Source organism: Tenrec ecaudatus, chromosome 4 (genome assembly GCF_050624435.1).
Source record: "Tenrec ecaudatus isolate mTenEca1 chromosome 4, mTenEca1.hap1, whole genome shotgun sequence".
Taxonomy (NCBI): domain Eukaryota; kingdom Metazoa; phylum Chordata; class Mammalia; order Afrosoricida; family Tenrecidae; genus Tenrec; species Tenrec ecaudatus.
Genome location: NC_134533.1, coordinates 16,896,702 through 16,920,106, shown reverse-complemented (window position 1 = coordinate 16,920,106; position 23,405 = coordinate 16,896,702). Strand labels below are relative to the sequence as shown.

The 23,405-nt window shown below is 46.1% G+C and overlaps 1 protein-coding gene across 8 annotated transcripts in view; it reads left to right on the top strand.

Moving 5' to 3' along the window:
• The window catches only part of CTNND1 (catenin delta 1), a 45,519-nt gene that overhangs the window by 15,809 nt on the left and 6,305 nt on the right, over window positions 1-23,405 (top strand). For 3 of the 8 annotated variants that reach the window (XM_075545680.1, XM_075545675.1, XM_075545678.1), the window contains exons 2-15: window positions 6,745-6,854; window positions 8,170-8,459; window positions 10,715-10,786; window positions 11,765-11,917; window positions 12,309-12,844; window positions 15,956-16,419; window positions 17,922-18,105; window positions 18,814-18,931; window positions 19,607-19,760; window positions 20,123-20,140; window positions 20,527-20,595; window positions 21,478-21,605; window positions 21,700-21,850; window positions 23,112-23,304. In XM_075545680.1, the coding sequence (XP_075401795.1) occupies window positions 8,265-8,459; window positions 10,715-10,786; window positions 11,765-11,917; window positions 12,309-12,844; window positions 15,956-16,419; window positions 17,922-18,105; window positions 18,814-18,931; window positions 19,607-19,760; window positions 20,123-20,140; window positions 20,527-20,595; window positions 21,478-21,605; window positions 21,700-21,850; window positions 23,112-23,304 (2,435 nt within the window). In that variant the 5' untranslated portion in view covers window positions 6,745-6,854; window positions 8,170-8,264. Of the gene's footprint in view, window positions 1-3,981; window positions 4,028-6,744; window positions 6,855-8,169; window positions 8,460-10,714; window positions 10,787-11,764; window positions 11,918-12,308; window positions 12,845-15,955; window positions 16,420-17,921; window positions 18,106-18,813; window positions 18,932-19,606; window positions 19,761-20,122; window positions 20,141-20,526; window positions 20,596-21,477; window positions 21,606-21,699; window positions 21,851-23,111; window positions 23,305-23,405 lie in introns of all 8 variants that reach the window. The other 5 variants (XM_075545676.1, XM_075545677.1, XM_075545679.1 and 2 more) reach the window with 4 other exon arrangements.

The window sequence follows — 23,405 nt, the reverse complement described above, 5'->3', positions numbered from 1 at the left end:
AGTGGACTTGTGAGTGGTGAAAGGTTAGTTAGTGATTTGTGCTAAGTTACCTCTCTTGTTCCTTACTCCCTGTACACCTCCCCCTCCCTTTCTGGGTACTTATTTCTTATAAAAAATGATATTGAGGTAGATTATAAACTCCCCTTTCCCTCAGAATTGGGCACAGTCTTTCTTTCAAGTGAAGGTCTAATTCCTTTCGAATTGTGTTGCTCTGGACTTGGCTCCTTTTCATTTGCTGCCTAAATCAGGGTTTAGCTCAGAGGGCCTCCGGCAGTTCTGTCTCCATCGTTTCTCATTTCTCACCCTCCAGAAAGTTTACTTCTGGTCAACTTCTCTACTGGCGTTCGAGTGGCTTTTAACCACAGGAAACGGAGCTTTCACATGTATTCCACTGCATGAGAAGAAGGAAGAGGGATTTGGAATGGACAGATGCCGCTTCCCCGCCTCCCACCAAGATGACTGTTCGGGCAAGATAGTGAATACTTATAACGTAGGTTTCTTTATCTCCAGAACAGACCAGGTCACTTCATAGGACAGTGAGAGGGTTGTGTATGATAACTCACAGGACAAACAAGAATTCCCAGTTTCCCCTTTTGGTCTGATTTTCTTTTTCAGCGAGGGAGAACTTTCCTTCAGCTGTCTTATAGCTGAAACTGGCGCTGCCTCTCCTTGATTTCTTCATAGACGCTTTGTCTTTCCCTATTACTGGTCTCAAAGGGAAGTGTTCTTTAAACCTAATAGAAAGAGGTGTGTCAGTCTTTACAGGGCTTTTCGGCAGTGGGACTGAATAAACAGGACTTGCTTGTGTGCTCCAGCTTTTCTGAGTTACTGTCAAATGATGGGCAGAGAGGAGGGGCCATTGGTAGAAGAAAGTAAGGGCGTCTGGTGGGAAACTGCTGCTGTGAAAAGGACAGTGAGCTCAAACAATTGGGCGGCCTCTAGTAAACTCTAGGGGAAAGCATCCCTTTTCCTGCCCAGGTGATAAGGTTCATTTTAGTGATTCTCTTTTGTGACTCAGGAGTTTAAACGTCCCTTTCCATTTTGATGAGATTTGTTCTCTTTGTGTATCTGACCTCCCTCTTGCTCTCCCTCTTTGCAGGAAGGAGAAAGGCATTTGGCCTCTCCCCTTCCTCTAGTCTGACACCTCCCTCTGTTTTCTTGCCCCGCCTTCTTATCTGGGCTTATCGGCCTCTCCCTAAAGCTCTGCTTTCTCCTTATAAGGCTGGGCGAGGCGCCTTTGGCAAGGTTGCAGCAGGGACCCAGGTAAGTCAGTGAGTGAGCCTCAGACTCAGTATTGAGAGGAAATTCAGCGTTATCTGTCCCACTGGAGGGCCTTGGAGAGAGGCACATGGGTAATGGGGGAGGTGAGGAGGCGGCCTGGCCTGAGAGATCCGAAGGACTCGTTAGACCAGTTCTGTGTGTGTGTCATGCACGCTCCAGCGAGAAGCAGGTTTTGTTTCTTTCCATACCCTTTCAGTCCTGGGCCCCCTCTCTAGCCGAGAGCCACACCCTTCCTTTGCTTCAAAGCCAGCACATCCTAGCCATGTAGTGTGTTCTAGTTTGGGGGGTTCCCAGAATACGTGGTAGAGGAAAAGAGCAAGAGAATGTTGCCATCTGGTTTTTGAATTTCGGCGGTCTTGGTGGTGGTGGTGTTCATGTAAGTCACAGTTAAAAACAACAGCTTTGACTCTTGATAGGTGACATTGGGCCAGTACGATCACACTGAAGTGCATTTAAGGAGCCCTGTTGACCTTAGAGATGGCCAGCTCATTTTTATTTTACCTTTTTTTTTCTGGTCTTTTAAATAAGTATTAACACTTCAAAATATATATTTATAGTCTGTTTCTCTGAAACCCCATCTTGATTTCTTCATAAGGAGGGTGATTTGTTCAGAGACGCCATTCACCCGTCGGAGAGAAGTGTGGTGTGGTGGACACAGTGAGACAGTTCTTCCTTGCTTGCCTGTAAGACGCTTCAGCCACGTTTCCCTTGGTGCTCTGACTGCAGACACTGGACCCAGCATGAAGTAGATCCACAGGGAAGGCCAGAGGTCACCAACATGTATGTCAAGGCCAATTCCAGAAGATAGGGGACAGGGTGAAGGGACAGTTCTTTGGTGACTCTGAGAAGTGCTCAGTTGAGATGAGATGGCTCTGCGTTTCTTGTGGTTGGGATGCAAAGTGGGCAGGAGATTTGGGCATTGGCATGGAAGTGCGCCTTCTTGGGGAAGGACCGAGGGCTAGAGTAATTCTTGACTGAGCTTCAGACAGTGACGCATCAAGCATAGGCTGGGGACTTAGCCTCTGGCCTCCGAAATCAGCAGTCTTTGGAAAACTGTAGAAACATGATTGACAAAATGTGTTTCTTTGATTTAAAAACAATGACTTTTTTTCTTTTATATAATGTGTGGTTAGACAGGAACACTTGCTTTGGGTTTGGGAGCAGAGATGAAGCCTTTCTAGGTTGCTCTTTCTGCTGTGAACGTTGTGTGGTGCAGTTAGTTGTGCGGCGTCCCAGGTGCTCTCTGCTTTTGGTTCGTGTGGTGCTCATCCCTAGGAGGCTGTGGATCTTCTTAAAGAGAGCCTTCGAGTCACGTGGAAATGGAGCTCCGCTTCTCATTGCTCCTAGAGGGAGAGCAGACATTTGACACTGGCCTGGGTCTCATAATGAACAAATATCAAGAGAGGAGGAGCCTTTGGAGGCTGGCTATAGAAGATGGTATTTTTCCTTCCCAAGAATCCAAAGACTATGGTGGGTTCTCGGAGTTCTCCAACGAACACCGGTAGGACAGTGATTAAGCGCTAGACTACTAATGCGAAGGTGTGGGTCAGTTGAAATACATGCAGTGCTTCTGTAGGAAAAAGACGGGGGGCGGGGGGCAGGATCTGCTACCGGAAAGATTCCAGCTTAGGGAAAAAAAGAAAAAAATTATGGCCAAGGAAATCCACAAGGCAGTTCTCAGTCACATGAGGTTCCTTTGAGTTGGAATCGACAGCATACAGCAACAATTTTCCATTTCAAGAAGAATCGTTATCTCTTTCTCCAGAGGCTTGTCACTGTGTGGCTCTGGTCTTGTCTTTGGAGATTCCTGCTTGAGTTGCATGGAGGTCGGGCAGTGATTGAGTCACCTAGCCTGTATAGCTTTATGGCTCTTAGCTCATGAAAGCCGTACAAGAACCCTGAAAAGTGGTAGAGCTGGGAGATTATACAACGGTTAGAATTTCTCCAAGGTCTGGCTGCGTAGTTTTTGGCTGAGCCAAAACTTGAACATTTATTTATTTTTTACTCCTAAACCGGAATTTTATTTTGTTTTTTTCTTCATGAGTGTGAGGAATTATTGTAGTTCCAGGTCTTCTGGAACTAGGAGAAGGGGGAACAGGGGAGATCACAACGATGGTTGATTCAAAAGCCCTACCACAGCACTAGAATGCTAGTCCTTTATGGTAGCTATTTGTAGTAGTCTTCATAGTAATAACAGTGTTAATAGTTTCTTCTGAATCATGACATATTCCTAAGCTCTTTACATGATTGTCTCATCAAGTCTCATAACTAGCCTTTTTTTTGCGGGGTGGGGGTGTAGGAAATCCCCCTCCCCCCAGTTCTTCAGTCTACCTTTCCAAAAGATTTTTGTTGTAGCAAAATATTTGCCATCTCAACACTACACATGCACAGGTCAGTAATATTAATTATTTGCATCATGTCACTCAGCCATCACCCTTATTTGTCCATCCTATGTACAAGGGGGCTTCAGAAAGCTCTTGGAAAAATAAAAGATAAATGGAATTTGTGCACAAGCCTTTTAAAGTCCCCATGTATCTTTGTTTCCCTCATTTTCCAGAGGAAAGGGCTGGGGTTTAGAGAAATTAGTAGTGCCGAAGTCATATCGTTGGTAAGAGGTGAAGCTGGACTTTGAACTCAGTATGCTGCCCGAAACTAGATTCTCAAGGTTAAGAATCATCATTCCAAATTCTGTTTCTACAGCCAGTTTGCAGTAGAACAAATCTTCCTTCCGGGGACTGTGCTGTTGGTAAGTGATATTTGCCCTGTCAATTGGCAGGCATTGTCAAAACGGTTCCTGGGTATTGGTTCGCTTTTAACTTCTTTTGGTCTGGCGTTTTTACAGAAGAGGCTGAGCTTTTCCTGCTGTCATTGCTTGACTGAGTTCCCTTCTTGCAGGTTCTGGGTACTAGCAGGAAAGCTCTTCCTAGAGTACGTGGGGTCCACTCACAGAACCGATGGCTTGTTAAGAATAAATTCAGTTATTCTCAGACACTTTAGTTGTGGAGAAATAACAGGATTGATTTTTTTTTTTTAAAGCAGGATTGATTGAATGTGTCCCCCTCTCACGTTGGAAATTCCTTTGTGTGTGTGTGTGTGTGTGTGTGTGTGTGTGTGTGTGTGTTCTCTTTTTGGTTAAGAGCACCTATAAGCCATTTTAAAAGTTTTAAGTTGCAAACCTGGAAAGGTGTTGACCCGGACTCATAAGACAGTTAATCAATGGCTTACAGACTGGTCTGTAGTGTCATCTTTTTATGGTACTTGCTGCATGGAGAGGAATCGTCGGCTTTGAGTTGTGAGATAATTCACTGAAGCTTGCCTAACTCTTGGTATTCCTCCACTTATACTTTCTTGTCTTCCCAAATATTCTTCTACTTACATCTAAATAGAATATCTAATATCTAGATGTTATGAATAACCCTTTAGCCTCAAGAAAAAGTATACCCGCTCTCCATTTATCCTGTGATGGTTGAGAAGACAACTGCCAGGGATTATAGAGAAGAAGAGGGGCTTCTGTTGTTTGGATCTAACCACAGGAAAGAGCATAAACTTTGGAATGGCGTAGACCTGGGTGTCGATTCAAAATGTGCTGGTAGCTGCGAGACCTCGGGAAATTTACTTTCCTATTTACAATAAAACATACTTCCATGGGGTTTTTGTCAGGCTTGCCAGAGTAACAAATGTAACGCATTCAGTCATTGTTTGGTGTCCCCGTTCCTTTCTCTTGGTAACAGATTACTAAGATCTCAAGTAAGCATTGGAGTACTGTAGCAGAGATTTGATGCTGAAACCACTACTGGGCACTAGGGTAGCACTCTGTGTCCCAGAAACACTGGTTTAGGTGAGACCTCCTAGGAAAGAGAGCTGGAGTAGGGCAGCCAGCTTATGCACCCCTTAGGACCCATCTATGCTCTTGATCCAGTTAGTTTCTTGTACGAGTTCACAAAATAGCTCTGCACTGAGGCATTACTTACTATTATTAGGTAATGTAATTGGAAGAGAGAAACTCACTCTTGAAACAACTTAATACCTCACGTTTGTATAACATACGTGATCTCACCTGATCCTCACAGTGCTGTAGGCCGGGCTGCTTGTGGTATTGGCATCTTGCACGTGAGAACATAGCAGAGGCTTCTCACCACTGTTGGCTAGTGGTACAGCCAGGACTGGGACCAATCTTCTGAGTTTTATTCTAACCCACGCCGCCTCAGAAAGAACAGATTAAATCCCCATGTGTTTAGACTTGGGAATGTGAGCTTTTCCTCCTTAGAAGCAAATGGTCGGCTCTAAAGCTGTGAAGTGGGGAGAAGCTAATGCCTTTCCAGATATTGCTTCCTGACCCGCGACCTGGGTAGTTTCTCTTCTCCCTCTTCTAGGCCCTTTATGGGAGTGAAAGTTGTGCGGCAAAGGTGGCTGGTTTCTCTCTGCAGCAGAGGATGATCCTGGAACGGCCCACGGTGAGGACGCTGTGGGCTTTTACTAGCATGGATAGAACGGAGGCTGCCAGAGTGAAATGCAGTCCCTAGAGCTTAGATTAGCGTCCTCTTGTTGTGATCATTGTACATAGAGGTTGCATTGTGCATAGGGGCAGTGCTTACAATGAAGAAATGGAGTGAAAGGGGAGCAACAGTATTTATAAAGGGTGCTTATTATAAAGAGTGTTGAGGAGCCTGTCAGACTACAGGGTGGGAATATCAGGAAGGTGCAAAGGGTGTTGGACTGAAAGGAAGAAGAGGAGTTGAGAAGTGATTGTGGAAGCCATGGTTGGACGTCTTACAGAAGACCACCCCATTCTTGGGTTCAGGACTTGTGTCCACTGTTAGAGTTGTAGTGATGTAGAATTAGGCAGGTGTTTTCCACACAGGAGTTTATTGGGCGCCGCCTGCTCATCAGTTTCTTCTGGGTACTCTTGCTTTCTAAATGCTGCGTGCACTCTAGAGCACATTTGTGCTTGGTGGGGCTCTGGGGAGCGTGGGAAAGGGAGCTGAAGCAGAAGGCTCAGCCTAGGCTAGTCCCCACATGTCTTCCCCACTGCTGCTATTGCACTGGTTTCTCAATGTCTTTGTGGGCATGCTGGGACTAGGCTCTGAGGTTTCTGCCTTAGGGGTGGGTAGGAGGGGGAAGGGCATTCCAACAGCAAGTTCCCCACCCCACCATTTGGTTGCTGGACAGCGGGAGTAAGTAGGTTTTTATCCATATTAATTCTGCTCCTGGTGCTGGAGGAATTCTGACAGAATGGAAGAATTGGACTTTTGTGAACATTGTATTCAAGTCCCAGGTAGTTGAAACTGCAAAGTCCAAAGGATATTTGTCACATTAAGCAATTCCAAGTTGTAGTTTAAATCACTCCCTTTCAATCTCAGAATGTCTTCCTCTCAATTCCTCCCCTTGCTCCTTTTATTTTTATGCATTGGGTATATTTTATTTTCCTCTCATTCTCATTTTTTCCTCCAAATATTTCTGCAGCTCTCTCCTTCCTCCTTGCTGTGGTGGCTGGGATGCTTCTCCTATGACTTTTTGAATCTAGACTGGGCTGGTCTCTGTTAAACCAATCAATTGCGACCATCTCTTAACAGGTGTGTATGGAAATATGTTTATTGAGAATAAGAAAATCTATATTAAGTGCCTTTTTTCTTTAGTGACTGATGGGAGGGCATGGTGAATAGGAGAGGGTTTATCCCAGAATCTGCCTGTCAACACAGTTTATTTAGAACTGCCCGTAGTTCTCATGGCTACAAGAGAGAAACCCAGTGAAGGCTGACAGTGTGACTCCGATGCCCCTTCATTTATTAGCCAACTTGCTGCCTATATGTCAATACACTGAATGCTTCATTTCTGTGTAACTGTCATTTATTATAGAAGTAGCACGTGTGAATACTTCAGGTACTTGGCTGTTGACCTTGATTCAGAACAAGCAGCTCTATTGTACCGAATAGGATTATGAGACATAAGACTTCAAGGGAACAGAGAAAGCCTTATCCGCCTCCCTGGAGACAGTTGGTGGATTTGAACTACTAGCCTTGTGGTTAAACAGCCAAAGCTTAACCCATAGTGCCACCAGGGCAAATTATGGTCGGAAAAAGATTTGATGTTCCTGTTAAATACTTTGGGGGACAATTTAAGAGTTTTTGCGCCTAAGGCTCCCTTTTCCTACTACCCAGAGAGATGAAGGGCCCAGAAAGAAGGGCGTTTTCTCATGTCTTATTGTTATAGTCAAAGCATATGATTTGTTTTCAGTATTGTTGCATGGTTTTTGAAAGGTAGAAAAGACCCTCTTAAATGTATTAAATATTGGAACTTTTAAATTGAAACATAATCTTAATTTTGTCTTCATACTTATTGGTGGAATGGCTTTACAGTTCCAGTTCTTATTTGCCTTTCAAGCTAGCATATGAATTTATTGTATTTTTTTTAATTTAGTGTATTTTACCACCATTATTCAGATTTGGGAGGAGGTAGGCCAACCCTGTCCTGCTTCCTTATCTTTAGAAGTACTTGCCACTGCAAGGCAGTGAGTGCTTGTCTGCACCACGGACTTGTACTTTTCATTGCAGTTGGTGCCAGCAAAATTTCTCAGGGAAAAAGAATCTAGTGCTTATCTCCTGTCATGACTATAACCCTTAGCCACACATCCCTTCATCCCCAACAGTGTAGGTACTTAGCTCTAGTTATGCTTTCCCGTAATTATTTCTGGTGGGATATTGAGGAGGGTAATGGGGAAAAGATCCTGCTTAAGCAGACACTGGTGATGGGCTCGCGGGCTTGGTGGTGGCTTGCTTTCTGCACTGCAGCAGAACCATGAGTGGGCATCTTTGGCTCTGGGATTAATAATTCATCTGTCTTCTCTGACCTGTGACCTTTTCTCTCCTCTTTCTTACCCTCTCCCATTAGTGTGAAGTGAGGGGCCCTGTCTCCCTCATTCCTCCTCCCTCTGTGATCCACCTTCCCTTTTACCCTGCCTTGCGGCGGCTCCGCCCCTTACCATCATGGACGACTCAGAGGTGGAGTCGACCGCCAGCATCTTGGCCTCTGTGAAGGAGCAAGAGGCCCAGTTTGAGAAGCTGACCCGGGCGCTGGAGGAGGAACGGCGCCACGTCTCGGCGCAACTGGAACGCGTCCGGGTCTCACCACAAGATGCCAACCCACTCATGGCCAACGGCACCCTCACCCGCCGGCATCAGGTAACCCCTCTTTCCATCAGACCCGCAGGTAGGACTTTGGCAGGGTCACAGAGATCCTTCATGGGAGGCTACCCTTGGTAGCTAACCAGTGGTCATGCTTCGTGATGACCCTTCCTAAAAACTAAATCTGCCATCGAGTTGAGTGTGACTCACAGCAACCTTCTAGGCAGGGTAGAAATGCCCCCAGAGGGGTTGGACCTTCTTGGGGAGTATAAAAGGAGTGCTGAAGGTACTGCTGACTTTATTTGCCGTTCAACCCCACCAGCCGCCCCTCAGGAGAAAGACAAGGCTGTCTGCACTCATAAAGATTTATGGGCTCAGAGACTGTATGGTCACTGTGAGTCATAATTGACTCATTGACACTGCATTTGGTTTGGGTTTTGTGGTGGGTAATAAATACCAAGAGATAGGGAATATGGCTCTGTGTGGAATTGGGTGGACTTACCTTTACGCTTCCATCTAAATTCCTGTTTTGCTGGAGTAGGGTTTCTGTATTGAGATGCAATTCTAGTAATGGTAGATTATGTTGTTTGGAGCTCAAGTTACTTCTGTTTTCTTTGATTTTTCTTAGTATTAAAAATTCAGGAGAATCAATGCCTGCTTTGTGGTTAAGGAAGCAAGGCATCCCAGTTCACTCTGCTTCAGGGAACAGTTTGTGCTCAGAATTGGGGCACGGTCCATAGGTGGTATATTCTTCCATATTGTCCTCGTGTGCTCGTTTTGGTTGGCTGTGTAAATCTTGTCTAAGAGGAAGGTCACTGTCGTTAATTCTGTTGGTTAGATTTGGAGAGAGAGCATCATGCTGCTGTTTCACCCAAATAACCACAGGAGCCAGTGGTCTCTGAGGTTAGTTGACTCTGGGATGTGACTTGGGAAAATTGGTGGTAGAAATGAGAAGTATAAAGAAGAAAAAAGAAAAAGAAACAAGAAGTATCATGTGTTTCCTATGTCTCTCATCCAGCTTCATTGTGATGTAATCTGTCTGAGGTTTTGTCTATCTTTGACTGTCTCTGTGTGTGTATGCATGTGCGCATGTGTAGTAGACATTGCCTGGTAGGCTGCATTTTTAAGAGATCTCTGTATGGGCTCCAGAACAGTGCTTTTGCCCCCGGTAGTCCTTTTCATTGATTACTTAATTACTTATATTTTAAAGTAGAAGAGAAGTTTCCTTATACTGAAGAGCCTTGTAATTGTGAGTAAGAGGAAAGATTTCCAATGGGGAGGATGGTCGGGCATTTGAAGAGGGCTGATGTATTACAATGCTCCTGGGATATTTGTAGGAATTAGAGTAGAGGGTTAGGGATGAGAGGTGCAAGCTGAGGAGGGGGTTGGGAACTCAGGATTTAGTGCCTGGTCTCTGTCTCTCACTTGCTCTTTATTTTTAACTTCTGCTCAGCCATGTTACTGATACCACACCCTTCCTTCTTCCTGAAAGTAATGTTTAATTTCCTCTCCCTGTAGCATAACATTCCCTATGTAATAGGGGTGGGTGGAGAGTCTCCCAAGGTGACTGACTGGATCTCACTCCATTCTTTTTGAGAAAGGAGCAGGCAAATATATTTTTACATGATACGTCATGAGGTTATTTCTTGCTGCTTGAAACGGGAAAATGCACAGGTATTTTAGAGTGCCTGTGGCACTTGGACTTGACGAAGATTATGTCGAGGGTGTGCATGCTTGAGAGGGACTTAGGGCACTGGCTGTCATCTAAATACTTGGACTGGGAGACTCATATCTCTTGTTTTCTTTAAAAAGCTTCCTGTAATGGGGGTTTCCAGTGGTAATAGAACATGAAGATGCATGGCGTAGCATAAAGACGGCTTTTGGAAAACCCCAACCTAATCCTTCCAACTTTCCATATATTTTACTGCTTTGCAAAAAAGATGTTGGGAAATTTATCTGAATCTCTGACATTTACTCATCAAGTAGTTTTGAGTACCTGGTATTGTTCAAAAGCACCGGGGATATACCAGTGAACAAGTGGACACCCCCTCCCCTACAAGACCCTCTGCCTGCCTTCAATGGAGCTTACTTTGAAGAGACCCAGTCTGCCAGAGGTCCAGGCCTGATTCCAATTTTGATGAAAGTACTAAGACTAAGGAGTGATGTGGTTCTTTTTTGAGTACTGACCCAAGGGCTCCAGGCCACACATCTTCTTGAAAGCCCTTTTCCTGTGTGGAAAAAAAGATCATTTATGTTTGATAAAGCAAAAGAAGGCCACAAAATGAATTGTCTTCTTTTGGGCTATGTTTCAGAACGGCCGGTTTGTGGGCGATGCTGACCTTGAGAGACAGAAATTTTCAGATCTGAAGCTCAACGGACCCCAGGTAATTGTTTTGGCCTAAGGTTTGGGTTACTTCATTCTTTTTTTAAAAACTTCCTTAGTCAGTGAGATACATTAGTGTCCCATAAAAGCGTAGGGCACATCAGGATGACCCAGTAGCATGAGTTTCTTTCGATTAGGAAAATAAATCAGACGTTCTCCAGAGTATATGTGTAGCTCTGTTTGGGAATGATCCCTAGTGACTGATCGTAATCACCCACTCCAAACCATACACCAAACTCGCTGTCTTTGAGTCAGTCCTGTGGGCCAGGGTAGAACTGCCCTGGTGGGTTTCTTTCTGGGGACTAGAAAGCCTCAACTCCCCGCTCTGAGCATCTGGTGGTTTAAAATGCTAACCTCTGTGCTCCACCCTCCAGGGCTCCCCTCCTCACCCAGTGCCCCTCTCCTGTTTGAGTCCTCATTTCCTGCATTCCCCTCTATTCTAGTCAGGATTTGCCTTCTCTTTGGCAAACGAGTCTACCTAAAGCCTGCCTGGTCTCAAGCCCTAGGTGGTGTCTGAAGAGTAACAAAGTTAGTTGTTTTTATTGAGGTTTCCTGGTTTATTTGGAAAGTTCTTTCATCGAGTAGCTAACTCATTTGAAGGGGCATTCCGCTGGAGCTGCGGCTGCAGTCAGCACAGATCAGCGTCCTGTAGAACAGGGAAGTTACATCTGCTGCCTCTGTTACTTGGGTGTTGATGTGGCTATGGTTTGCTAATGACCGGAATTGGGACGTTATTTTGCTGCCCTTCAGTAAAGTTCAAAAGATGGAGCTACCTGGGACCTGTAGCGGAGTGCCTGAGGAATCCCTGCCCCCAGAAGTGCTTCTCATTGAAAAGCACTCATTAATATACTAGGGGCTTCAAAAAGTTTGGGTTTGGGAAGATTCCATTATCTTTCAATTGTACTCTTTCCACGAACTTTTTGAAGACCCTTTCTATAGTGCTTTTATAGTGGTAATCTTTTGTTTTCTCCCCCCATAGGACCACAGTCACCTTCTGTACAGTACCATCCCCAGAATGCAGGAGCCTGGGCAGATAGTGGAGACGTACACAGAGGAGGACCCCGAGGGAGCCATGTCTGTTGTCTCTGTGGAGACCTCGGATGATGGGACCACTCGCCGCACTGAGACCACAGTAAGCAAAGACGACGGAAGTCCGGGCGGGCCTAAGAGGGCTCCCACTCTCGCTATTAGAGGAGGTTAAGCGCTTAATCAGGGCCGATGCAGGACACTCTTGGAGAAAGACATAAAGTAAACGATATCCCGGAGATGGAGAAGAGAAGAGAAATGGGGCAAACTGAAGGAGTCGGGAGAGAGAAGGTATTTCAAGGTTTGCTGTAGCTTTCCTGTGGGGCTTTGGAGATCTCTTGTAAGTTGGAAAGAAAACTAGGCACCACATTCCAGGCACCAACAGGGAAAGGGAGCTGGAGGTAAGGGTCAGATTCTTCGAGTGGTCTTAGAATTTTGGGTCAGATCACTCACTTCCTTCATTAGTGTGTTTTCTTTGTCTTGTTTTTTATTTGAAGGTCAAGAAAGTGGTGAAGACTGTGACAACTCGAACAGTGCAGCCAGTCCCTGTGGGACCAGATGGGCTGCCTGTGGATGCCGCCTCAGTTTCAAACAACTACATCCAGACTCTGGGCCGCGACTTCCGCAAGAATGGCAATGGGGGGCCAGGTCCCTACGTGGGGCAGGCAGGCACTGCCACCCTGCCCAGGAACTTCCACTACCCTCCCGATGGATATGGCCGCCACTATGAAGACGGCTATCCAGGCGCCGGTGACAACTACGGCAGCCTGTCTCGGGTGACCCGCATTGATGAACGCTATAGGCCCAGCATGGAGGGCTACCGGGCGCCTAGTAGGCAAGATGTCTATGGGCCCCAGCCCCAGGTTCGAGGGGGTGGGAGCAGTGTGGATCTGCATCGCTTTCACCCAGAGCCTTATGGGCTCGAGGATGACCAGCGCAGCATGGGTTATGAAGACCTGGATTATGGCATGATGTCTGACTATGGCACTGCCCGTCGGACCGGGACACCGTCCGACCCTCGCCGACGCCTCAGGTAGGCAAGAACATGGCAGGACAGGGAAGGAGGGGGTACTTCTACTTCAGAGAGCTTTTTGGGATCAGAGACATTTATTACTGTCTTTTTTTTTTTTTTAAGAAGTCTGCCCAGTTCTTTTTCTGGCTTGACTTAATATTGACTTGTCATAAATTGCCCTTTTAAAATTTATTATGAAAGTCATATATTTGACTTACAGAATATCAGGTGTGATGGTGATTGGTATATGACCTGTGTCCATGCCAAGGGTTTTTGCTTATTTCTGGCTTCTCACCCTTTTGGTGATAGGGGACAGTAAGTGAGCCTTCTGATCGGTATTATGGAATACACACTTAAGTTGTTCTGGGGTTTCTCTAGCTTCTGATTTGCTCTTAAGAACATAGCTGAGAGCTACAGTGTTCGGGGTCAGAATAGATAGTAAGGAGTCTATGAAAGTCCACGTGGTTTAAATTCCAACGCTAAAAACCAACCTTGGCCCTACAAAGTGTGTTTAGGGTATTACATTTAGTTATAAGGTGAACTTCAAGTAGCATTCTTAGATGCACCTTAGAGGGTGGTGCATCAGTGATCCTCTGAAAGCTCACTAAGCAACTGTCTACACTGACTTTACTACTTGTCTTCTGGAAGTGTCTGGGGATAGGAAAAATGGTGGATGATTAATGTTTGGACTGGAAGAGGGTTTGCCCAAGAGAATGCTTTAGAGTGAGAAGAACTCTGACTTACGGACCATATAGCTATCATTTCTTTCATATGTTCTGTTTGTTTGGGCTTGTAACTTTTAAAAATATAAAAAACCTTAGTTCTGGGGCTGTACAAAAACAAAAAATGGGTTTGGCTTGCAGATCGCTGGCCCCCGCTTTTGAGTAAACGAAAGACAGTGTTCCCAGGCAAAGAGAATTATGGTTGTCTGGTGGTGAGGGCGCCGAAGCAGCTGTGTTGCATTTTGCTGTATGGGGTCATCACCTCCTAAAGCACATGCCTTGGTGCTGATTTTCCTATGACACCAGCCAGCTTTAGTTAACAGTGAGCTAGCATGGGCACAGGCCCCATTACCTAACTTGAGTCACTCACCTTTCAGATGTCTTTTGGTGACTCACCTTTTATTCCTGGAGGGACACCAGGCCTCAGCTGGTGCAACCCAGAGCTGTGCGGAGATAGCAACTGCCACTGAGGGAGTTGGCTGTAGTACAAGTCTGTCCGTCTGACTTACTCATGACTCGAGAGTGGTTGAACCCAGAGTGGGGGGGGGGTGCAGGGTGGGGTGGGGTGGGGCGGGAGGCCAAGGCATTCTTGGTTGTGCGTAGCTGTGGGTCTTGGCATAAGGAGAGGAGAGGGTTTGGGGGCCGGGGCCTTGGGTGTCTTCCAGAGTAGGCCTGGACTTGGAAACCTGCTTGTCTAGCAAGAACATTAGTTGCTTCCTGTTCCGGGCCTAGGAGAGGAGTAAAGGTCAGCCTGAAACAGTAAAGCAGGGTGGTAGTGGAAAAGCAACTGGACTGCTTGACCTTGGTTCTAATTGTGCCTCTCCCACTAGCTCTGTAGCCTTAAGCCAGTCATTTAATCTTTCTGGCTCAGCCTCGCTGTTTGAAAAACAAAGGAAAGAATGTCCTGAGCCATTGCCTGTAAAAGAAGGAAACACCAGGTACATTCTCTTGAGTGACCGTAATCTTGGTTATGATCATTGTTTTTGCAACTGCTATTAATATAATAGTAGCAGTAAAACACATCTAACACAGTATATGAAAATCCCAGGAAGAGTACCAGCCATTGGCAGAGAACCACTTGTAAGATTTTTTTTGTATATCCTTCCAGTTTTTTAATGTATATAAATATGCTTCCACTTTCTTCTTTCTCTAAAATAGAATATTACCCTGCTTAGTAGCCTACTTAAAACATTTTGGCAGTATAACCTGTTCATATATATTTTTTAACTTTTTCATTTAGTTGTGATGATATTTTAAAGTCATTTTGGTGATTTTTGCAAAGTGATTTCATCATCAGGATCACTTGGGTGGCTGCTGTTTGTTACCTGTGAGGCAGCTGCCCAGGCTAACCTTGCAGGCTTTGGTGGCAGTGGGAGTGGTTTTGTGAAGCAAACAATCGGCTTATTTGGGGAGTTCCATACAATAGATTCCCCTTTCTCCTGTGGGAGCCCCGAGCAAGCGAGCGGGGAGCAAGTGAGGTGAGCTCACACATAATGGGTTTCTTCCTTCCTAGTGGCTATGAATAAATAATAGTGTGATGGGCTCCCCTCTAGTGGTGGTTGGTTGTACTGAAACAGGAGGGAGTTAGTCTCCAGTTTGACTCTTTTTTAAAAAAATCATTTTATTGGGGCTCATTCAGTTTGACTCTTTTACCTTCAGTTGCTTTGTGTGTGTTTCTGTTACTTGGGTTGAGCAAGTGTGATCCTGGTCAGCCCCCTTCATTTGGACAGACTTGGAGGAAGAGCGCCTTTGGACTTTGGAGGATGGACGTTGTGCCCACCGAGTAGTGGTGGTGACGGGTGGGCGATAAAGATGAATGTGCTGGCCTCACAGCCGGGCCCGCAGAGGATGTAGCAAGAAGCCCATTACTGTTTTCACTTACAGCCTGTGTACAATTTCCAAATTTAGGGTGGAGAGAAGCCTGAATAGCAAGTGTGCTTAAGGGTCTTACTCCTCCAGCTGTTTCCTGGTGTCGATGCCTCATTTCCTGTTTAGCTAAGGGCTTGTAGTTCTCAGGCTTTGTGTGCTTCCTTCTGAGACTTTGAGTTGGTTACTTTGGTTAACTCTGCTGTCTGAAGATTAATTCGAATCTCCGTCCAGAGAAGGCGATAGCTGGCAGGTATCATTCAAGTATGACTAGTCGGGCTTTGCCTCTTCTTTCTGATTAACCTCTGAATGCTTGTACCTTTCCTAACAGATATTTGCCATGGAAAAAGAATGAGGGCTTGAGTCTAAATGCACATGCCTTTAAAATAATGACCTTCATTATTTCTGCCTCATCCCTCATGTGAAAGGGAGACCAGATCCGTGTAATGGAGCTGGGGCTACGTCTACCTCAAAGACAGGGGTGCAGGGAATGCTTACTGGGAAGCAAGAACAGCTGTTTTATTTTTGTTCTCAAATCTTGCAGGAGTTATGAAGACATGATTGGCGAGGAGGTGCCACCAGACCAGTACTATTGGGCTCCTTTGGCCCAGCATGAACGCGGAAGTTTGGCAAGCCTGGATAGCCTGCGCAAGGGAGGGGCCCCCCCTTCCAGTTGGAGGCAGCCAGAGCTGCCGGAGGTGATCGCCATGTTGGGTTTCCGCCTGGATGCTGTCAAGTCCAATGCAGCTGCCTACCTGCAGCACCTGTGCTACCGTAATGACAAGGTGAAGACCGATGTGCGGAAGCTCAAGGGCATCCCAGTGCTGGTGGGGTTGTTAGACCATCCCAAAAAAGAAGTGCACCTGGGAGCCTGTGGAGCACTCAAGAATATCTCTTTTGGACGGGACCAAGACAACAAGATCGCCATAAAAAACTGTGATGGTGTTCCTGCCCTGGTGCGATTGCTCCGAAAGGCTCGTGATATGGACCTTACTGAAGTCATTACTGGTGAGTTCCAGACCGGAGGGAAACTGCTAGGTTGGGGGTGCTGTGACCCACAGAGAGGTTTCCTGCTCTTTGACTTTCAATCAGAGCTTGGGAACGGCGGTGGCCCTTGGGAAAAACACATCTGACAGATTTGTCGAGCTCACACAAGGTTTAAGAATTTTTTAGAATTGGTTGTGAGTGTTTAAAATCCAAGTTTTCTGGCTTCTCCGTTTTCCTCTAGGGCAGGGGCAATTCTACTCGGTCCTATAGGCTTTCCCGGAGTAGGGATCAACTTCCTGGCAACGAGCAATGTGAGTACGGCAGTGTGGGTTAAGGATTTGGTTGCTAACCACAAGGTTGGTGATTTCAACTCACCGGCTACTCCTGAGGAAAAAGACGTGGTGATCTCCTGTCAGGACGTCCTCTCAGAAACCCTATGGAGCGGTTCTACTCTGACCCTCATAGGAACTTCTGGGGACTTGCGCTCTTCAGTTTACAGTGGTCCCCGACACATCCTCTTATCACTAACCAACGACTGCCACATAGGAGGATGCCTCCTAACATTGCCTTTGTTCTGACATCTACCTGCCTGACACATTAGACATTTGAGCTTGCTGTCCTTACTTTAGAACAGTGGTTTGCCACATGGTATGTTATGACTCATTTGTGGATCACAGCCAACATTCTAAGAGGAAAAAAAACAACCTCAAAGGAAGTAGTGCTGGCCAGTGGTTCTCCATAAGGAGCGCAGGGTCAGGAGCAGCAGTTTTGTACCCCAGGGGACATTTGCAATGTCTGGAGACATTTGACTGTCCATGAGTGCTGCTGGCCTCTAACGACTAGAGGGTATTGCTGCATATGGCACAGGACCAGAGTCCGCCGCCATGGAGTCGATTCCAATGCCTAGTAATGCTGGCACAGAGAGAACAGCTCCATAGGGTTTCTGAGACGATGTCCTTTCAGGAGCAAATCTCCACGTCTTTCTCCTCAGGAGTAGCCGGTGAGTTGAAGTCACCAACGTTGTGGTTAACAACCCAATTCTTAACCCACACTGCTGTACTCACATTGCTTGCTGCCATGAAGTTGATCCCTACTCCGAGCAAGCCTATAGGACCGAGTTAGCATTGCCCCTGTGGTTTTCCGAAGCTGGAAACCTCTATGGGAGTAGAGACCCTCATCATGCTCCCAAGCAGTGGCTGGTGGTTTCGAACTGCTGACCTAGCAGGTAGCCCAACATGGAATCCACTGTGCCACGAAAAAAATAACTGGCCAACCCAACCTGTACTGACTTGAGGTTGTGAAACACTGTAGTATAGAATGGTCAGGAAGCATTGTTTATTTAGTAAATATTGTTTTATGAAATTTAATTAATGTTTGCACTGAGCCATGATATCCAATATATTTCTTGCTCCTGGTGGCAAAAGTTCGAATCCTGTAGAATAAGGGTAAGGCGGTTCTTTCTGGCATTCTTTGCATGGCTCTCTGGCATGCTGGTGAACTCTCCGACCTCTTATCTTTGCCAGGAACCCTGTGGAATCTCTCATCCCATGACTCAATCAAAATGGAGATTGTGGACCATGCGCTGCATGCCTTGACAGATGAAGTGATCATTCCACATTCTGGCTGGGAGCGAGAACCCAGTGAGGATCGTAAGCCTCGTCACATCGAGTGGGAGTCGGTGCTCACCAACACAGCTGGCTGCCTTAGGTAACAAGAGGGCTTTGAGAGGATGAAGAATACATTTTTGATTCAATAATTAAAAAAATTTTTTTTCTCTAGCCTGTCATTCAGCCTTCACTCCTGCTTGCATTTCACGTCAGTAAAGGCAGTGAAAGAGGTCCAGACCCCTGAGGGGGTGGGTGAAGCGTTCCTCCTCCTCTCTATAATGCCTAAAACTCACCTGTGTGCAAACACCCCCCCCCCCCCCCCCCGGGTTTCCATCTCTTCTTTTGATTTGCTGTGGTCAGTTTGATCCATAATCTTTCAGAGACAGTGTGCAAGACAGACATGCTCCAATACATTCTTTCCCTCTTTGGGATACTACGTGCTTGTCCGCTCTTCATTTATACTTCTTTACAGGGCGTACTAGGGGATTTCAAAAAAGTTTTCTGCAACAGTGGAATTAAAAGATTATTGTTTTAAAAAAGGAGCTTTTTGAAGCCCCCTTGAATTAATTGCCTTTAATCACTGCTATTGAAATACTTCATTTACTCTTCTCTGTGCGACTGCGTCCATGGGTTATAGATGCCCTGAGGGGGGACTCTCTTTACTTCCCTCTGTCACCTGCACCAGCCCTGTGTAGGTGCACTTGCGCTTTGCTATAGTGAGTAGAAAAGTAAATTGTAGATGTTGAGGGTAATTTAAAGGAAGATTTCTGAATTTGTGTTACTTTTTGGCATCTCTCTTACCCCTCAGGAATGTCAGCTCAGAGAGGAGTGAAGCTCGCAGGAAACTTCGGGAATGTGATGGTTTAGTTGATGCCCTCATTTTCATTGTGCAGGCTGAGATTGGGCAGAAGGATTCAGACAGCAAGGTATGTTCGTGGCTGAGTGAATTTCGTGTGTAGCAATCATGTGGCACCTGGAATGTAGACCTGTCAACTCAGATTTTCAAAAACTGTTAGATGCCTCTACTAGTTGGGACTTAAAAGAGCAATTTTCTTTCGAAGTTCTTTCACTTAATATATTTTAAAGCTGCTTACCTGTGCTCTTAGGAGCCTTGGTGGGGAAGCAGGTACACACTGGGCGGCTAAGTCAGCAAGCACTTTGAACCACCAGCCGCGCTGAGGGAGAAAGACGAGGCGTTCTGCTCCGCTAAAGTCGCAGTCTCGGGAACTGAAAAGGGCAGCAGCATCCCGTCCTGTAGGGCTGCTGCGAGTCAGCACCGACTGGACGGCAGTGAATCTGATTTGAGCTGTGTTTATAAGGTTGTATATTTTTCTAAGTTGGAAAAAGTCACGATGTCTTTATTCAACTTTGGGTCACACAACAAACAGTGGCAGAAGCCAAAAAGTTGAGAGTTGATTCTTAGGGAGGCTGCAAGGATTTTGAAAAACCTCAGGGTAAAGAAGAGTCATCGTGAGAGTGAGCTTTGACCCGGGCTTTTGAGGATCAGTATTTTGAACTATGCGTCATGGAAACCTGTACTGAGAGGGCTTGACTGGAGACATTCTCTTCTCTCAGTGCGCCTTCTGTCTTGTGCCCCCTAGCTGGTGGAGAACTGTGTTTGCCTTCTTCGTAACTTATCATACCAAGTTCACCGGGAGATCCCGCAGGCTGAGCGTTACCAGGAGGCACCCCCAACCATTGCCAACAATACTGGGCCACATGCTGCCAGCTGCTTTGGGGCCAAGAAGGGCAAAGGTGAGTCGTGCTCCTTAATGTGGGGAGGGGAAAGCAAGGAACTCTTAGCTTCAGGTGCAAAATACTTGCCAGGCTGTCTGCCTGGTCAAGGATGTCTTTTGGTTGCTCTGCCGCTGCTTCCCTGTGTCATGTGCTTGATTTGAGGTGGTGGCGGTGTGGTGTCAGTGTCAGTGATTGGGTCAGTGGAAGACAAGAATCAACTAATCTGGGGCCTTCTTCCCCCGTTCCTCCTTTGTGTTTCCTATGTTCTTCCACTTCCCTCTGTGCTTTCCTCTTTGCCCGTGATCCTGTTGACGTCTCTCTCCTGCATTTTCCTTCCTTCAATCTCTCCTCTGCTTTCCACCTTGGTGACGCGCTGGAAGATGAGTGGTTCTCCAGAGGTGAGTGGTGTCTTTTAAGGCGCTTGTCTAATTCTAATTTGCATGCTTTGGTTTTGCCTTCCCTAGTGTGTCCTTGCCTAACCCCGCCCTGTGATGCATGCAGGAGCGTTCCCTAGAGGAAGGCCCTTCTGAGCTAGCGAGCCCACGGCATGCTATGTGTGGGCAGCAGTCCTTGTGGTCAAGACTGAGGACAGTGGCCGCAGCGGTGGTTAGCCTGCTGCCTTGTTGCTCTCAGCCCCCTGTGGAGATGAGCTGGGAGCACTGGCTTGACTTTGCCCCTTCGATACCTCTCTGATTCAGAGATTCTGAATGAAGAATATTCCAGGCCAGAATCTTACTTCTCGTGAACTTTCTGTCCCTCCCCTACTTCTTTTTAATTTCTAAAGGGAAAAAGCCTACAGAGGATCCAGCAAATGATACTGTGGACTTCCCTAAAAGAAGTAGTCCTGCCCGAGGTAAGTTCTCGTTTATTTCTGGTCCCCATGGGTTTCCTAAGCGTCGATCATGGGTACAGTGTTTGGTGGCCTAAGAACAGATTGTGGCCCATTTGTTCACGGTTGCTTGTTCTCTCCGCTTAGTAATGTGAAATAGCGGTGTAAGTGTTAAGAAATATTATTATGACTTACAAGAAATGATTGCAGTAACTTAGCATTTGTAAGTTTGTACGGGCGACTTCTCAGGTTACCTGATAACACGATAAAGGTAAGGTCGTAATGGTAGTGTAGACTAGGAATTTAGGGTACCCTAAGCCACTGAAATCTTATCTATTCATTTGAGATGAGGACTCTTTAGCACTGATTGGTACACATGAGCTAATTGAATCCTCCAAGTGCCTATGATCAAGCCAAGCTAAACCAAACTGGGAGAGAAGGAGAGGCAAGGGAGGAAAGAATCATGTTCTGTATACTGACTTAATATCTATTTTGTTACTTTACCATGAATTACTCATTCTTAAGGCATTGAAGCCGACCGAGTTTGCTGTTGAGTGGAGAGTTTTAGGAAGCCTAATGGTATGGAAAGAAAGAATATTGGTGGCATGGTGGGTTATGAGTTGGTTTAACTGCAAGGTCAGCAACTCAAATCTACCAGCCGCTTGGTGGGAGGAAGATGAGGCTTTCTGCTCTGATAAAGATTCACAGTCTTGAAAATTGATAGGGGCAATTACATGCTGTTCTGTCCTATCAGTTCACTGTGAGTAGAAATTGAGTCGACGGCAATGAGTTGAGTTAATCGAGTTGGACCATACACCCAGAGTACTAGTCTGCTCTGCAACTACCCAGAAGCTGCTTTGTCAGTGCTAATTAGCATCCTCTGCCTTCTTGTCCTTTCTTGCGTAGGCTATGAGCTCTTGTTTCAGCCAGAGGTGGTTCGGATATACATCTCACTCCTGAAGGAGAGCAAGACTCCTGCCATTCTCGAAGCCTCTGCTGGAGCTATCCAGAACTTGTGTGCTGGACGCTGGACAGTGAGTACCTTTCAGAGACTGGATTTGGAGGTGGGAGAACTTAGGTTGCTGCCATTTGTAATCTGTTTCACCTCTTTCCTTGTGCTACTTCTAGTATGGTCGATACATCCGCTCTGCTCTGCGTCAAGAGAAGGCTCTTTCTGCCATAGCCGATCTACTGACCAGTGAACATGAGCGGGTAGTGAAAGCTGCATCTGGAGCACTGAGAAATCTGGCTGTGGATGCTCGAAACAAAGAATTAATTGGTAAGGAGTTGAGTGGCTACTAACCACTACAGCAGTGGTTCTCAACTCGTGGGTCGTGACCCTGGGGGGTGTGTGTCGAGTAACCCTCTCACAGGGGTCACCCGATTCATAACAGTAGCAAAATTACAGTGATTAAGTAGCAACGAAAATATTATGGTTGGGGGTTAGTTACACGCATGAGGAACTGGGGTCACACGCATGAGGAAGGTTGAGAACCACTGCACTACATGCTTAACATCCCATGCAGCCGGTAGGGACTTAATGAAACCAATGACTGGAGTGGGCTAATGGTTCTTGGAGTGACTCTTCCAAAATAGATTAATAATAGCAGTTGATTACTAAATGTAGTCCCTGTTTAGTACAAATGCTTCACACCTTTAGCCCCTAACTGGAAGGAAGGTTGGTGGTTTGAATTTACCCAGAGGCACCTTAGAAGGAAGTCATGGTGTGTTTGTGAAAAGCCACCCACTGAAAAAAAATTAAAAAAAAAGAAAAGCCACCCTCTGGGGACCGTACGGAGAGCAGCTGTCTCCTTTGACACGTGGGGTTGCCATAGTTCGACTCAAAACCGCTCTAGTTCAACTGCTAGTGCTGATTAAGAGCGTGCCTGTGGCGTGCTGTGGGTTAGGTGCTAGACTGCTGACTGCCAGCGTCAAGCCCACTCGGCTCGCGGAAGAAGATGAGACACCGTGCTCCTGGGAAGACATACGTCTTGACAACCTGATATCAGATTGTTGTGAGTTGTAATTGACTTGATGGCCGTGGGTTTGGCTTGGCACTTTATGAAGCACTGTTAAGCACACTCTGTTCTCATTTCAGACCTTACATAGCCCCCTCCCTTTTTTTAAAACAGGGACATTGAGGGGCAGGGAAGTTAATTTGCCTAGAGGTGACATAGTTGCAGAGCCCACCTTTGTGTATGTGGGTGTTTAATACACAATGCCCCTTCTTTTGCTCTAATGAACCAATTCACAGTTTTCAGTTGAGGGTCTGAACGCGTAGTGTAGCGTATTTGATACTCACCATACACATGCGTAGTTCATTCTGAATAAGAAAAGAGGAGAAACCATAGAAGGCTAAATCCACGGCTTTCCAGGTCTTTGGCCCTTTAGATCAGATCAGATGAGATGTTGATTCCAATGGAGTGGTGTCTACTCGATGATGTGCTTTTTCACACAGTCAGTGTAATTTCATAAACCTGTCTGAAAATCTGGCTCAGCTGCGTCTCCCTGCACGTGTTTTCTCCGTCTTCCTACTCTAGGTAAACATGCTATTCCTAACTTGGTAAACAATCTGCCAGGAGGGCAGCAGAGCGCTTCCCGGAATTTCTCGGAAGATACCGTGGTCTCTATTTTGAACACCATCAATGAAGTGATTGTTGAGAACTTGGAAGCTGCCAAGAAGCTACGGGAGACACAGGGTATTGAGAAGCTGGTGTTGATCAACAAATCAGGGTGAGCTCACAACTTAACATTACAGCTGGAAGAATTATGTGAGAGAGAGGGGTAGAATAAGAGTATGAAAGGGTTCCTTTTGCTTTCCAAGTCTTCGTCCC